This window comes from Canis lupus, chromosome 24 (assembly GCF_003254725.2).
Source record: "Canis lupus dingo isolate Sandy chromosome 24, ASM325472v2, whole genome shotgun sequence".
Classification (NCBI taxonomy): Eukaryota; Metazoa; Chordata; class Mammalia; order Carnivora; family Canidae; genus Canis; species Canis lupus.
Genome location: NC_064266.1, coordinates 46,683,014 through 46,696,758, shown reverse-complemented (window position 1 = coordinate 46,696,758; position 13,745 = coordinate 46,683,014). Strand labels below are relative to the sequence as shown.

Sequence of the window (13,745 nt, the reverse complement as noted above, 5' to 3'; positions counted from 1 at the left end):
CAAGGATCCCCCAACACACCTGATGGATAAACACAGGGAAGGCCATCCAGACACTCAGCCTTAAAAAGAAAGGACGGGGGAATCCCTGGGTGGCGCAGTGGTTTAGCCCAGGGCGCGATCCTGGAGACCCGGGATCGAGTCCCACATCGGGCTCCTGGCATGGAGCCTGCTTCTCCCTCCTGTGTCTCTGCCTCTCTCTCTCTCTGTCTATCATAAATGAATAAATAAATCTTAAAAAAAATAAAAAGAAAGGACATTCAGACGCCTGCCAGGACGTAGCTGAATCTTAAGGACGTCAGTGCTCAGAGATGTAAGCCAGACACAAAAGGACGATCCCGCTGGGATGAGGCCCTTGGAGTAGCCGAATTCATAGAGACAGAGAGGAGGGGGGCGGTGGTTGTTGGGGGCTGCGGGGAGAGCAGGTGGGGACTTCGTGTTTCGTAAGGACAGAGTTTCAGTTTTGCAAGATGACAAAGTTCTGGAACGGATGGTGTGAATGCACGTAATACCCCTAAACGGACACTTGAAAATGGTCAAGGTCGTAAATCGTATGCTGAGTGTACTTCACCGCAATGGGAAAGAAAGCAATAAAACAGTCAACCGGTCGGGAAAACCTGGGGCTGGCTGGGCTGTCCTGGTGCAGAGAGAAGCCTGGCCCTGAGATGGTGCGTCCTCATCTTGGGGCCTTGGGGGGGCCTGCAGGAGGGGCTTGGTTTTGGGGCCCTGGCCCCTGGGCAGCTGCCCTGACCCCGCAGGCCCAGGAGATGGGAGGGCTGCCTGCTGGCAGCAGCAGGAAATAGGTTGGTGGCACCGGGACGTTCCAGGAAGCCTGTCCCTGACACAGCAGAAGCAAAGCTGTGACCCTGACCCCTGGACACAGCCTGACCCTGGTCACTGGCTACGGGCTGGGGAGCTCTCTTATCAATACTACCACAGTGATTAATGCTGAAATGGCAAGACTTTGGAAATACTACACTGAATAAATTATTTAAATGAATTTTATCTATTTCTTTTTACTTTTGAAAATATGCTTACTAGACCATTTAACATCACGTAGGGCTTGTGTCATATTCCTACTGACAGTGCTGCTCTGGACCTCTCTCTGCTAAGAAACCACAGCTGCTGAAGGTCAGGTGGCCTGGGGCAGAGGCCCAGAGGCCAGTCGGCCGAGGGGGAGGGTGACAGCAATCGGGAGGGCTACTGGGAAGCACAAGGTCAGGGAAGGGGGTGGGTAGGGCTGCCTTCAGCAGAGTGGGGGGCAGTGTTTTGAGAAAGAGCCCTCCACCAGGATGCCAGCTCTGGGCACAGGCCGGGCCCAGGGTCCCACACAGGAAACATCACAAGCCACATGAGCACAAGCTCCACTCCGTGCTCTCCTGCGCTGGGGGCTGGCCGGGTGGGGACTTTGCAAGGGCTGGTCTTCAGGATCCTCATGAGAATGTGGGTCATCATGCGGTGGGGTTGCACTCAGGCCTCTCCAGCAGGCACCTGACCGCCCGCACACACGGTAACCCACCTCTGCTGCTCGGTGGCTATGTGTGCAAGCTGCCTGACCCAGAGTCCGTGCTCAGGAGACTAGTTGAATCAGTGAATGGATGGATGGATGGATGGATGGATGGATGGGTGGGTTGATGGGTGGGTGGATGAGTAGATATATGGATGGAGGGAAGGAAGGATAGATGGGTGGAAGGACGGATGGATGAAAGGATGGGTGGACGGATGGAGAGAAATGGAAGAATGAGTGGGTAGATGGACGGTGGGTGCAGTAAGAGCTGCAGTCTGTAGGTGAGCCAGCCTTCGGCGTCTGCTGGGACTGCTCCATTTCCTGGGCTTAAACTTGACCCTGTTCACTGGTGTGAGGCTTGCTGCTCTGCTGGCCCCTGGCTGCCACCCACCCTGGGGGCCCAGCGGTTACGTACGTAAGACCCGGACGCCGTGCCGCAGGGCTTGGACCCTGCCAGGCTCGATGGACATGCTGAATGAGCTGTGCTGGTCCCCAACCGTGCACACCTGGCCCTGCTCAGCTGCCTGGCGGACCATGACGGTCAGCTTGTTGGCGATGATGGTGTTCAGGATGGAGATGACCACCATGGGGAACACGAAGGACATGAAGGTATTAATCTGCAGAGAAAGAGAAGGACAGCCGTCAGGCCGGCGTGCAGGGGACAGCGCCCTGCTGCCTGTCGCACCAGGTGGGGCCTGCAGTGTGGAAGGTGCCTGGTCTTCTGGGCAGACGCACACTCCACCTTCCGCCTGCTTCCCGCTCCCGCCTGGTGCAGGTGGGGTTCACAGACTGTCCCTTCAGTGAGCCCCTCTGCGCAGGGTTCACCGTGTAGACGGTGCGGAGCAGACTCAGGTGCGTCCTGGCCGCGGCGAACGGCCGGGGCTCTACGCTCGCAGGTCTGGACACGACGAGTCACGGCTGCAGACCCAGGGCGCCGGGCTGCTCCTGCAGGACGGCCAAGCCCAGCATCCCTCAGGTACGCAGACGGTTCGTGTTTGGACAGAAAGGAAGGCCCTTCCTCCTGCCTCACCGTCGGCTCACTGAGGAGAGCTTCCTCCGAGCACCTCTCCCTCCCATGTCTTCGCATCTGGGGAAACCGAGCCTCATACAGGCCGAGAGGCTGGACTACAGCTGACCTGGCCCGTCTGAGCCCAAGCCAGAGCCTGCAGGACAGCAGGCTGAGACCGGCTCTCGCGCCCCGCGCAGGGGGCTGACCTGACGGGCAGCGGGGACCTGGCATCGCCTCCCGGGCCAGCGGACTAGCAGCCTCGAGCGCTGTGAACCGCGCTCGGCTTTTCACTCTTTCTGAACGCTCCTGTCGCCGGGCACCCCCGCTCCTGGCCCTGGCGGTGTGGCCTCGGCGCCTCGCCCTGCTGTCCCTGCTCAGCTGCTCCACGCGTTCACTTTGCACTTCACGTTCACAAAGGCGTTAGTTGTGCGTGGAGAGGCCGTGCTGGCTCTGGCTCCTCCGGAAAGTTCCGGGTGGCCGACACCCAGGGCTCCCCGGGTTCCGGGCGGCCCCTCCTGCCACCTCCTAACCTGGTTTGCCTGCAACCCTCGAGAACAGAGCCGGAGTAGCCTCTCCAGGGTGAGGACGCTGCAGCTCCGTCCTGCTCCCGCAGCAGTGGCCCGGGACGCCCAGCAGCCCCCGAGGCTGCCCGCTGGTTTGCTCTCCTCTCGGCGGCCCGGCCTCTGTCCAGAATGGGGCAGACTCACTTGCTGCTCTCCTGAGGGCACCGCGAGGCCTGCAGGGGTCCCGCCCCCCCCCCCCCAGGGCTCCAGGCCCCACCTGGGAGATCCCGAGGCCTTCCAGGAGGCGGGGGCCTGAGGATATGTTCGGTTCCACATGGCTCTGCTAAGCTGGGGAGCTAAGAGGCCAGAGAAGGGCCAGCAGGCCCCGGGGAGGGGCCTTTCCCACACTTCCTGGCCCCGGCGCCCGGCGCTCACTGCCTGCCTGCACCGGCCCCCGCCAGCCGCCCCCGCCGGGCTCCCTTCTCTCCTGTGTGCCCAAGCTCAGGGGCAGGTCCCGGGGTGGGGGGGCCCTTCCCACCCCCGTTGTCTTCCCTGCTGGTGGCGTCCACCTTCTGCAGGGAGGGGAGGGGCTGGCACGGGCCAGGGGCCGCCCCAGGAATGTTTCTGGGGCTCTCGCCGGGCTGGAGGTGGGGCGGGGGTGCAGCGGGACGCTGGGTCTGGGCCCAGGAGACAAACTGGTTCCTTGTGAGTCACCTCAGCCGGGTGTAGTTTAAACAGAACAAACGTATCCAAAACATTTTAAATGTCAAAACATTTAAGACAGCACACCTCGCTGAGCGCGGGCGGTAAGAATAGCGGCTTCTGAGGGCCAGGTAGGCAGTGGGCCGGGGCCCCGCACACTGGCCCGTGGGGTCTGGCCTGGCCCCCGTGGGAAGAGGTCCCAAGCTCTCAGTGGGAGAGGCCTCACCCACTCATCGCAGGCGGGGCCCTCACGGGCCGTCGGAGGGCGGATGCCTTTCCTGCACCCTCCAGCCTGGACCTGGACCGTGGGGGGCACACCTGACCCTTGGGGCTTGCCTTCTGCTGAAGCCCCAGCATGGCTGGGGGGCTGTGTCCTGCACTCGACCCCCCACTCCCGGGAACAGGGGAGCAGCCCACCCCGACCCCGAGCAAACAGGAACGCGCCTCCTGAGCCTCGCGCACGCTCTCTGGGAACGCCGCAAGTGCTAGCACGGGAGGGCAGGAAGGCCCCGCTGAGGGAAGCCAGCGCCCCCCAGACAGGCAGGTGCCCGTGCGGACTCCGAGCCTGGTCTACGCATTTGTCCCAATAAAACAGAAGACTCGGGGACAGACAGGCTGATCCTAAAATTCAGATAGAAACATATCATCGAAGAACAGCCAGGAAAGTTCTGGAAAGGAAGGACGATGGGTCAGTACCAGACGGGGAGACACCCCCACTTACCAACTACCCGACACTCTCAACAGACGTCGTGAGATCAGCTCGGCACGGAGAAGCGGATGGACAGAGAGATGGTGCAACGGCGCCCAGGGAGGCACGGGCAGCGGCTCCGCAAGACGGAGAGGGTAGGTGACCCGCAGGGCCCACGACCTCTGCCCCCTCCCAGGACCCCCCGCTGCCTCCCTGAAAGTGCCCACCCCCTACCGGGGGCCCCCTCCAGCGGGCCTTCTCTTCAGGGAAAATTCATGACCTTTTGTCCTGCTGAGCCCGCAGGGGTGAGGGAAGAGGGGTTGGAACCTTCGGTACTGCGATCGCCTGGTGGGGAGACCCGCCCAGGTGTGAGGACGGGAGCCCACGGCATCGCTGGAGCTCCTGGACCAGCTGCCTGCAGCCGCGCGCCCCAGACTTTTAGGTTTTTTTTTTTTTTTTTTTTAGCAAAATAAGCATTTCTCCATTCCCCTCATGACGTTCCGAGCTGGTTCTCAGAACTGGTACCTGGACTCCCAGGGACCCCACAGCAGAACAATGCAGTTGGAGCAGAGATTAAAACAGAAATTAAAGCCAGAAAACTACCAGAAGAATCATGGAAATCTTACTGTCACACATATTAACCTGGTGGAATTTAAGAAATAAAGTAGTTCACGCACTGCTTTAAAATTTGCTGTAAAAAACAAACAAAAAAACAATGATGAAAAAAATAATCAATTCTCTGGGCCCTGGGAGAAATTCCTGTCCTGCGTCACCTCCCGGGCCCTCCCGCTGGACCCTCAGGCTTCGAGGTAGCCCCGGCGGCCGGCGGGAGGCGGCGTCCCAAGCTGGGGTCCCCAGACACCCAGGTCGCGGCTTTGTCAGCCCAGCACCTCGGGGCACCTGACCAGCCGCGGGGCGACCTCCGACCCAGGGAGGCCGGGTCTTCAGGGCGGCAGGCTGTGAGTGGGGTCGCCTCCCGCCCTGCTCCCCTCAGTCTGGGCTCCGCGGCCCAGGGTCTCCGGGAGGCGAGGGCACCGGGGGGCACGGTCGGGGTGTCGGGGTGTGGACCCTGGCCTCAGGCTGGCTGGTGAGCCTTCAGACCGGGCTTTCTCGCGAGCACGGCCGCGTGGGGCCAGGGTGTCCCTGGGAGGGCAGGGCGGCGAGGCGGGCGCTTCGGTGGGGCCTGCCCAGGTCGCTCGAGGCGCTGGCGTGGCCGGTCCTGCCTGAGGACCCGGGGCTGCCCCGACTCCAGCCCTGTGAGCCTCCTGACGGGGACGGAGGGAGACCGCTGAGCGATAAGGGGGTGCGTGTAGGGACCTCGGGTCGGCCCGGAAGGGGGGCGCGTGTGGCAGGCTGCACCCGGTGAGGGGCGTCTGTGGATGCAGGCGGCAGGCCCGGCCCTGGGTCGGCGGGGGGTCCCCTGAGCCCCCGGGGCCTCCTCCCACTCCCACCCCTGCTTCGCAGTCATCTGCTCTGTGCTGCGGCCCATTTCTCTCTACTTCAGCCGCCTGTTCCGATGAAGAGATGCCCCCTCGCCCCCGGCCTCGAGGCCCAACAGCCGGCCCGTGGTGGGCGGGAGGGCACTAAACACGGGTGGGCCGTTTGCAAAGCCCAGAGCAGCTGCGTGAAGTAGGGAGATGGCTCCACGTCCGGGGGTCCCGGGAAGGAAACCCGGCGGAGGCCAACACGGCCGGGCGAGGCCTGGGGCGGGAGGCTCCCGTCGTGCCCTCTGTTCAGGGCACAGGGATGGAGTCAGTGGGACACACTTGGACCTGGACCTACGTGTGCGTCCTGTGCCCCCTGCTTACATGACAGTCACACGTGCCACCCTACGTTCCCCGGACCGGGAAGTGCCGGAGGCCTAGGGACCAGACCTCGGTGCGTGTGTCCTCGTTTCAGGGCCAAAGATAAGACAAGGGTCTTCCAAGGTGACACAGCCCAGATTTCCTGTCCCTCACCTAACAAGCACCGTGATGCTCTCGACGGTGGTCGCAGCTGTGTGGCCCGGCGGCCCAGGGATGAGCCGCACAAGGGTCAGCACCTGCCGCAGGCCTGGGCTCCGGGGAGGGAAGGCTGCCGGTTCTGAACCAACGGGGGGGGGGGGGGGGGGGGGGACCCGGCAGCAGGGTGGGGCATGCGGCCTGGAGAGGCCACGGGAGTCGCGTCTAGCACCTGCAAGGCCACCGGGGAGGAGGAGTCCAGGCCTGGGTGCGCCGGGCGTAGGCCTTGGCCCGACCCGACCTGGTCCATCCCACCACTTGGCTCTGGGAAGCATCGTTGGCTCCGTCTGAAAGGACGCCCGAGCGCGTCTACCTTCTCCTTTCGGGCTCAAACTCGGCCTTCAGCTGAGCGAGCGGAGGCTGGTCCCGAGCCAGGCCGCAGGCCCGGGGCCCCAGGACCCCGCGGACCTCGCTGAGCGCGCTCGTCGGACGGACGAGGTCGGAGGGTCGGTGCTCTCACCCCACAGAGAAGTGACCCGACCCAGCGAGGAGCCCGGACCCAGCCCGACCCGCAGCGGCGGTGCCGGCTGCCCTGTCACTGGGCCGCGTGACCGCCGGGAGCCGTTGCAAGGAGCGCGCACCCGGGCCCCGCCGAGGGCCAGACCCACACCGGGGGAGCTCCGCGGGCACGTGCCTGCCCTCAGCTGCCCAGACGCCACCGTTCCGGGTGAGTGAGAGTTTCTGAGAACAAATTCTAGGCCAAAGATTCTGACTCCTCGGAGGGCTCTCAGGGCCGAAGCTCCGTTTCTCTCTCCTTCCTTTGATCTGCTTCACCTGGTCTCCATGCTCCCCCAGGGCTGGGATCTTCTGGGGAGGCTGGCCCGGAGTTACCGGGGGCTCAGAGGGACGGAGGATCCAGCCGGGAGGGCGGGGTTCAGCACCGTGGAAGTCCCACCAAAGCTGGGGGGGCCCTGGGGACTGGGGGGACATGGGGAGTGGGGGAGACCTGGGGGGTATGGGAGTGGGGACCTGGGGGGGACAGACAGTGGGGGGGGACCTGGGGGGAGGCCTGGGAGGGACAGGGAGTGGGGGAGACCTGGGGGGGAGACCTGGGGGTATGGGGAGTGGGGACCTGGGGGGACGGGGAGTGGGGGGGACCTGGGAGGGACTGGGGGGTGGGGAGTGGGGGAGACCTGGAGGGGACAGAGAGTGGGGGGATCTAGGGGGATGGGGAGTGGGGGACCTCATTGTGAGGGGCTGGGCTGGGAGAGGTGGGGGGACCCCGGGCTGGGGACCCAGCCAGCTGGAGCAGGGGCCATCAGGAACACTCCACCCCATCTCCAGGCCCTTCCTGTCCTGACAAGGGGTGAACACCTGTGGCCCCTGGAGGAGGCCCCGCCCCCACACCGGCTCCCACAGCCAGCAGCCCTGCGCTGGGGAGTCCTGGCGTCCTGTGGGGCTGCAGCCACGGAGGCCACAGTCTGAGAGTGAACTTGGAACAGAAGCCCCCCCTGGAGCCACATCCTGTCTGTTCCTGGCCCTGCCGTAGTCCTGGCACCAGCTGGGCTGCTGCGAGACCCTCAATCGGATTAAGGAAATGGCCTTCCCAATGCGCCTGTCCCTTCCTAGGGACGGGGAAGGAGCAGCGCGGCCCCTCCCCTGGTGGCACACAGGAGGCGCACTGGGGCCTGGCTCTGGCTGGGACTTGGGGGGCTCATCAGCCTCGGCAGCAGCTGGGGTGGCGAGCTGGCTCTTGGACTCTCGAAACCACACGGAAGCCATCTGTGCGGTGCGGCAAGCTGGCAGGGCTGTGGGCTGAAGGCCTGTTTGCCGTGTTTTCAAATATCCGTTGGCTAAAAAGCCCAGGAGAACGTTCACATCAGTGGGACATCTGCTAAGTAAGCAACACACGGGCTTTAAAGATCCTCGAGAAGGACGGGTGGCGGAGAAGTGAGCGCGGCCCCCACTTTTGTGCCTGAAAAAACGTGGGCAGCGGTGCCCGAGTGGTGCCCTAACACGTGGAGACCACGGCCCTCGTGGGGTGTGCCGGGCTCTCGTCCCCACCCGCACGCCCGCCGGGTGACGCCTGTCTTGCAGGGTCGCTCCCTTTGCAAGACCGGCTGCTGCTTACCCCGCCCCCCATTCAGATGCGAGCTGAATTGGATCCAGTTGCTAAGCCTTTTGTGTGCATTTTTCTAACGTGTAGGGAATTAATTTGACTCTGAGGGATTACAAGTGGTGCCAACTCAGCACCGAGGCCCCTGGGACGCTGCATGTGCCTCTGACGGGGCTCCGGGCATCGCAGCTCTGCTCCACGCCAGGAAGACGCGGGGACCTGGTCTTGACCCAGACGCTCGCGTGCCGGGGGTGGGTTTCCAGGGAGTTCAGCAGCGGCCTCGGCGGGGCCTGAGGCTGGGGTTGGGTGAGACGGCGAGCTCGCGCGCCGTGGGCCGAGAGTCCGAGCCCGGGCAGCAGCGGGCATCGGGGCACCCGAGCAATGTGGTCAGGACGGCGCTGCGGAGCCAGGGCTCGGCCGGGGACCGTCCCCCACTTGGTACCGCCGCCCGCCCCGTTCTCCGTGCTCCCGGCATCGCTGGCCGATGGGCCTGCCCCCCAGGACTCAGTGTTCTCTTGCCAAGAAATCGTGTGGGCAGTTTAGCGAATATCCTGTTCCTTCCCAATTTCGAATTACCGTCCCCCGGCAGCGCTGGTCACTGTGTTCCCGTGGACATCTGGCTCTGCACCCAGCATCTCCGCTCCTTTCAATAGAATTAGCGCCCTGTCCCTGCTTGGGGTGAATCTGATTATGGTGGACCCGGGGTGGAGCGGCCGGCGGGGGGCGGCGGGGAGGGCTGGGAGCGGCCACCCCGGCCCGGGCCCCACTGGGCCTGCACGTGGCTCCGGTTTCCTCCCGAGCTGACCAGCTCCTGGGCCCTGAGGGGACCCGGGGCCCTGGCTCCACGTCCAGCACTGATGCTTGACGCTCCCTCGGCCGGGTTCCCCGGCTTCCACCTCGGGTGGCCGCGGCCTCAGGAACAGTGGTGGTGAGTCTGGCCGCTGCTCCGGCCCGTCCCGCCCCGCGAGGGCCCGGCTGTAGCTCTCAGCTACGTCGCCAAGGCCGGCCGGCACGCCGCCCAGTGACCCCAGAGCAGGCCCCCGACGCCCGCGTGGCCTAGGGACCGTCGTTCTTCCATCTCCGAGAGAACACAGCCACGTGGCCACCGGGCCCCGCTCTGCTTCCCTCCTTTCCAGCCAGAGTCTGAAACAGTAAATAGGCCGGGCTGGTCAGCCTGAGAGGTGCCACCGTCCCCGCAGGGGCGGGATGGCGCTGCGGCGTGCAGGGGCCACCCTGTGTTTCTAGGCACCGCAGTGAAGAGCACGGCAGCCAGGGTCTGGGTCGTGCCAAACGGCTTGAGCACATCCGTTCTCAGGCTGGGGTGGGGGTGGGGGGCGGCCTGGTCCCTCTTGAAGATCCTGATTCCTGGGAACAGGGGCAGGGGGTCCAGGCCGGCCTCGGCCCGAGGACCAGGGCAAACGCGCCCCTGGGTCCAGCTCCCGTGGGCGGAGGGGCAGCGGCCGGGTGCCCCCCCGACTCGGGGCCAGGGATGGCTGGCAGCAGGGCGCCACAGCCCACGGAGCCAGAGGGCCTGACTGGCTCCAGGGAAGCTCGCTGTCCCCCCCACCTCCGCGGCCTCCAGCTCTTCTCTCTTGCAGGAGCACATGGCAGCTGAGGTAGTTCAAGGGGACCAGGCTGTCCCCCGGGGATGGGTCCAGGGCAGGGGCTGCCTTCCAGCTCGGGAACCGCAGGGTGAGTGGCGACGCGTCCTACCCACCCTGGCGTCTCCGCTTGGCGTGTCTCAGCACCAGGGCTACTGCCTCCGTGGAGTCTGCCGTCAGCCTCCTGGGCCCACCAGCCCGCCCCCCATCCTCTGAGCGCACAGGTGCCCAGGCCCACCTCGTCTGACCTTCACGGGCATTTATTGAGCATCTGCTGTACGTGGTGTGTGTGGAGTGCGTGAACACACGGGACTCAGTGGGGAGCACGACAGTCTGGGGGAGACGAGGGGCCTTTTCCTGGAGGAGGAGTCTATGCAGAGACCTGAGAGATGAGGGGCACGAATGGGCGAGAGAAAGGGGTGGGGGCCTTAGGAGCCCGCGGGGCTGGGCCGGGGTCCCGTCACACACTGTCGCAGAAGCCAGAGGAGGGGTGAAGGGGGCGGCTCTTCCACGAGGTGGGCAGAGCCTGGGGGCCAGGAGGGGCCCGGGCCGGGGCGGCCTGCGGCAGGGTGGTGCCCGTGGGGCTGGACGCCGTGGGCGGTCGGGAGACAGTGGGGGGCTGAGGCAGGATGCAGGGGTGGGTGGGGTGGGGCAGCGGCAGGCAGGAGGCGGTCAGCGTGAGGCGGGGGGGCGACCCCAGCGACACTCGGCCTCTCGGGCGTCCAGGGGTCTGACCTCAGCTTCCTGCTGTGATAACCCCGGTGGGCGTCCCCTGGTCAACGTCCCCCAGGTTGGAGGCCCCCTCACGTCCTCCTCCCGTGGCAGGAGTCTCCGGCTCATGCAAATGTCTCAGCACAAGCTTTCCCTGTCATCTGACAGCCCGTCCTCCCCGGAGCCCGTCAGCCAGCCCGGGGCTGTCAGAGTCCTGGTCCCCCTGCCGCGAGCCTGTGAAACAGGATTTGTTCTGCTTCAGCGGAGTCGGGGAAAACTGCAGCTGGGGGTCCTCAGAGCTGCCCTCCCAGCCGAGCCTGGCCACGCGGGCGGGGGGCGGGGGGCGGAGGCGGCCAGAGCGTGAGAACTCGCTGCCTCCATTTGCTGCTGCGACGCGCTGGACGCCCCGACAGGCCGCGGCCACCGGGGCCTCCTTGCTCCTGCTGCCACCGCCACGTCTCCCGACATCCACCCAGGTGAAAACGGCGGCCTCTGGAAGGTCCGTCCCAGGTGTGCGGTGTTCCGGGGCACTTCCCGGGCTCCCCCGGGGCCATCCTGTGCGGCCCTGTGGATACCAGCCCTACAGGCGAGGCCAGTGTTCTCGGACGGCCTGAAGCGGCCCCTCCGGCCCGGCGTCCTGGGGCTCGGGCTTCCGCGCTGGCCGTGGCCGCGGGCCAACCACCCGCGCAGGTGCCGGTGGGCCACGGTGTGCGGTCAGTGCGGCCAGCCTGTGTCATCCCAGGGAACTCGGCCACAGGGAGACAAAGTCTCACCAGCTCGGAAGCTACAGGAAAAACCCAAGCTCGGGGGACTGAGCAGAGACAGCGCGTTCCTAACACTGGAAAATTAACTTTGAGGCCGCCCTCGGGGCTGCGAGGCCGCGGACCGCTGTGGCTGCTTCCGCGTGAGCAGCCGTGTCTTCTGGCCTTCGTGCCTGCTGTCCCCACACCGGCTGCCGCCCGCCCCCACATGTCCCTAAGCAGCACGGCCGCCCGTGGCCATCGCGGTGGTGGCCTGCATCTTTGCAATCCTGGGGACCTCCCAGCTGCCTTCTTAACCATCACGGGCAGCCGTGGCCTCGCGATGTTCCCTACCCCCCCCACCCCGGCGAGGTGCTCCCCTAGACATCCTGGGTCATGACACAACTGTCACGGGTCCCTCCGCTAGCAAGACTGCCATGAACTGGCCAGCCGTGGCCCATGGAGGAGGGTCCTCGAACGCTGCTCACGGTTTCCAGAGCCCTGGGCGCACACTTCTGGCGATGTGGTTGGCCACCCGTCCCACCGAGACGTGGAGTCTGCGGCCCAGCCCGTGCTGGCCTGGCTCTGACCGGTGACATGCAGCGGAAACCCTGCGTCCCGAGCCAGGCCGCCGCTTTCCTGCTCTCGTGGCCACCACAGCGTGAGGAGACCGTGGCTGGTCTCCTGGACGGCCAGGCCTAGGGAAGGGCCAGCGCCAACCTGCACGCAGGTACGTGAGGCCGTCTCGGACTCCTCCAGGCCCGGGGAGCCTCCGGGGGACAGCAGCCACCAAGGCGACCCCAGCCCAGACCAGCAGAGCCAGCCCAACCGCCACCCCAGGATCGCAAGCAACGTTACTGTTCGTGCCAACGAGGTTGGGGCTGTTTTGTTACGCAGCAGAAGCTAGTGGATGCACTGCCTTCCCGACGAGTCCTGTGGCTCTTGATTTATCAGCCGCATCACTACACTCTCTTTGAAGAGAAACACCCCTCGTGTAAGTATCCGCCCCCCACCCCAGGGCTGACAAGAAGCCCCGAGAAGGCAGGGCGCCGAGGAAGCTGGGGAACGGCAGGCAGGGCATCATCACGCAGCCGAGCGGGCCGTCCTGCCCCCGAATCTGGGGGCTGGTTCTGTCAGGACAGTCACGGCTCCTGCGGCGTCCCCCGTCGGCTGTGCTGCAGAGCGGGGGCGAGGGGCCCACAGGGGGCCGGGGGACCGTTTCCTTTCGTTTTTATTTCCTGGGGAGACAGGCTCACCCGTGGGTCTGACTTCTTGAAAGAGCAGCAGCATCTCAGTGAACCTGAGCGCGAGAGCGGGCTCTGTGCCGACGGCTCGGAACTCGAGCGTGGAGCCAGACACGTGGAGCCGGGCAGCTGAGCCGGCGGGCCTGGGGCCCTCGGGGTCTGGGTTCGCTGGCGTCTCAGGGGGACCTTCCCTCTGTCCCCACCATCAGCAAACGTTGCTTCGTGCTTCGTGGGCTTGTCATGTGCACTTGTGCGTCTGCGTGTCCACGGGCATGAGCGTTCCCGTGTGCGTGTGTGCACAGATGTGCATTTCTGTGTGTGTGTGCACGGTGAGCATGTAGGCGAGTGTGTGTGAGTGTGCGTGAGCGTGTCTGAGTGCGTGCAAAAGTGTGTGCAAGCGCATGAGTGTGTGCGTCTCTGTGAGTGCGTGTGCGTGTTGAGCGTGCGCGTGTGGCTCCATATGTGTTCCCAGTTGGCTTCGGCGTGAGCAGAAGCAGGGCAGTCCCTTAAACACGGACTCGCGTCGTGGTGCTGCGGGCCCCGGGGACCCGGCCTGGCGCCCTCACCCCGCTGCCCTCCGCGTCCCCGCTGCCCTGCGCCCTGAGCCAGGCTGCCGCTGAAGGATTGTGTTCAGAACGAACTGTCCCCTCATGGAGCTTCCGGGTTGTGCCGGGTCCTGCAGGGGCGGGAAGGGTAAGTGCGGGGCCCTGACGACCAGGCTGCGTGGTGGGGACCGCGGCCGGGACCCCCCGCAGGGCGCTGCACTGTGAACAGGAATCGGTGGGTGCCCCACCTTGGGCCACCCTTCCTCGTTGGTCCCCCTGGGCGGCCTCGCAGATGGGGACGAGGGGGCATTGGAGGCCCCGGCCGCCCTCTCCCCAGCCCGAGCCTTTCCTCTTCAGCCCCCGACACGGCCTGGGGGTGCGCTCCCCTCCCGCCGCCCGGAGGTCGGTCTGCCGCACACCGAGTGCTGCGTCCCTGGTTCGT

General features: G+C 65.4%; 1 protein-coding gene across 1 annotated transcript in view; it reads right to left on the bottom strand.

Annotated features, from left to right (window-relative positions):
* Positions 1 to 13,745, bottom strand: part of NTSR1 (neurotensin receptor 1) — a 38,331-nt gene that overhangs the window by 4,927 nt on the left and 19,659 nt on the right. The window contains exon 2 of the mRNA XM_025470636.3: positions 1,920 to 2,121. Coding sequence (XP_025326421.1) covers positions 1,920 to 2,121 — 202 coding nt within the window. The remainder of the gene's footprint in view (positions 1 to 1,919; positions 2,122 to 13,745) is intronic.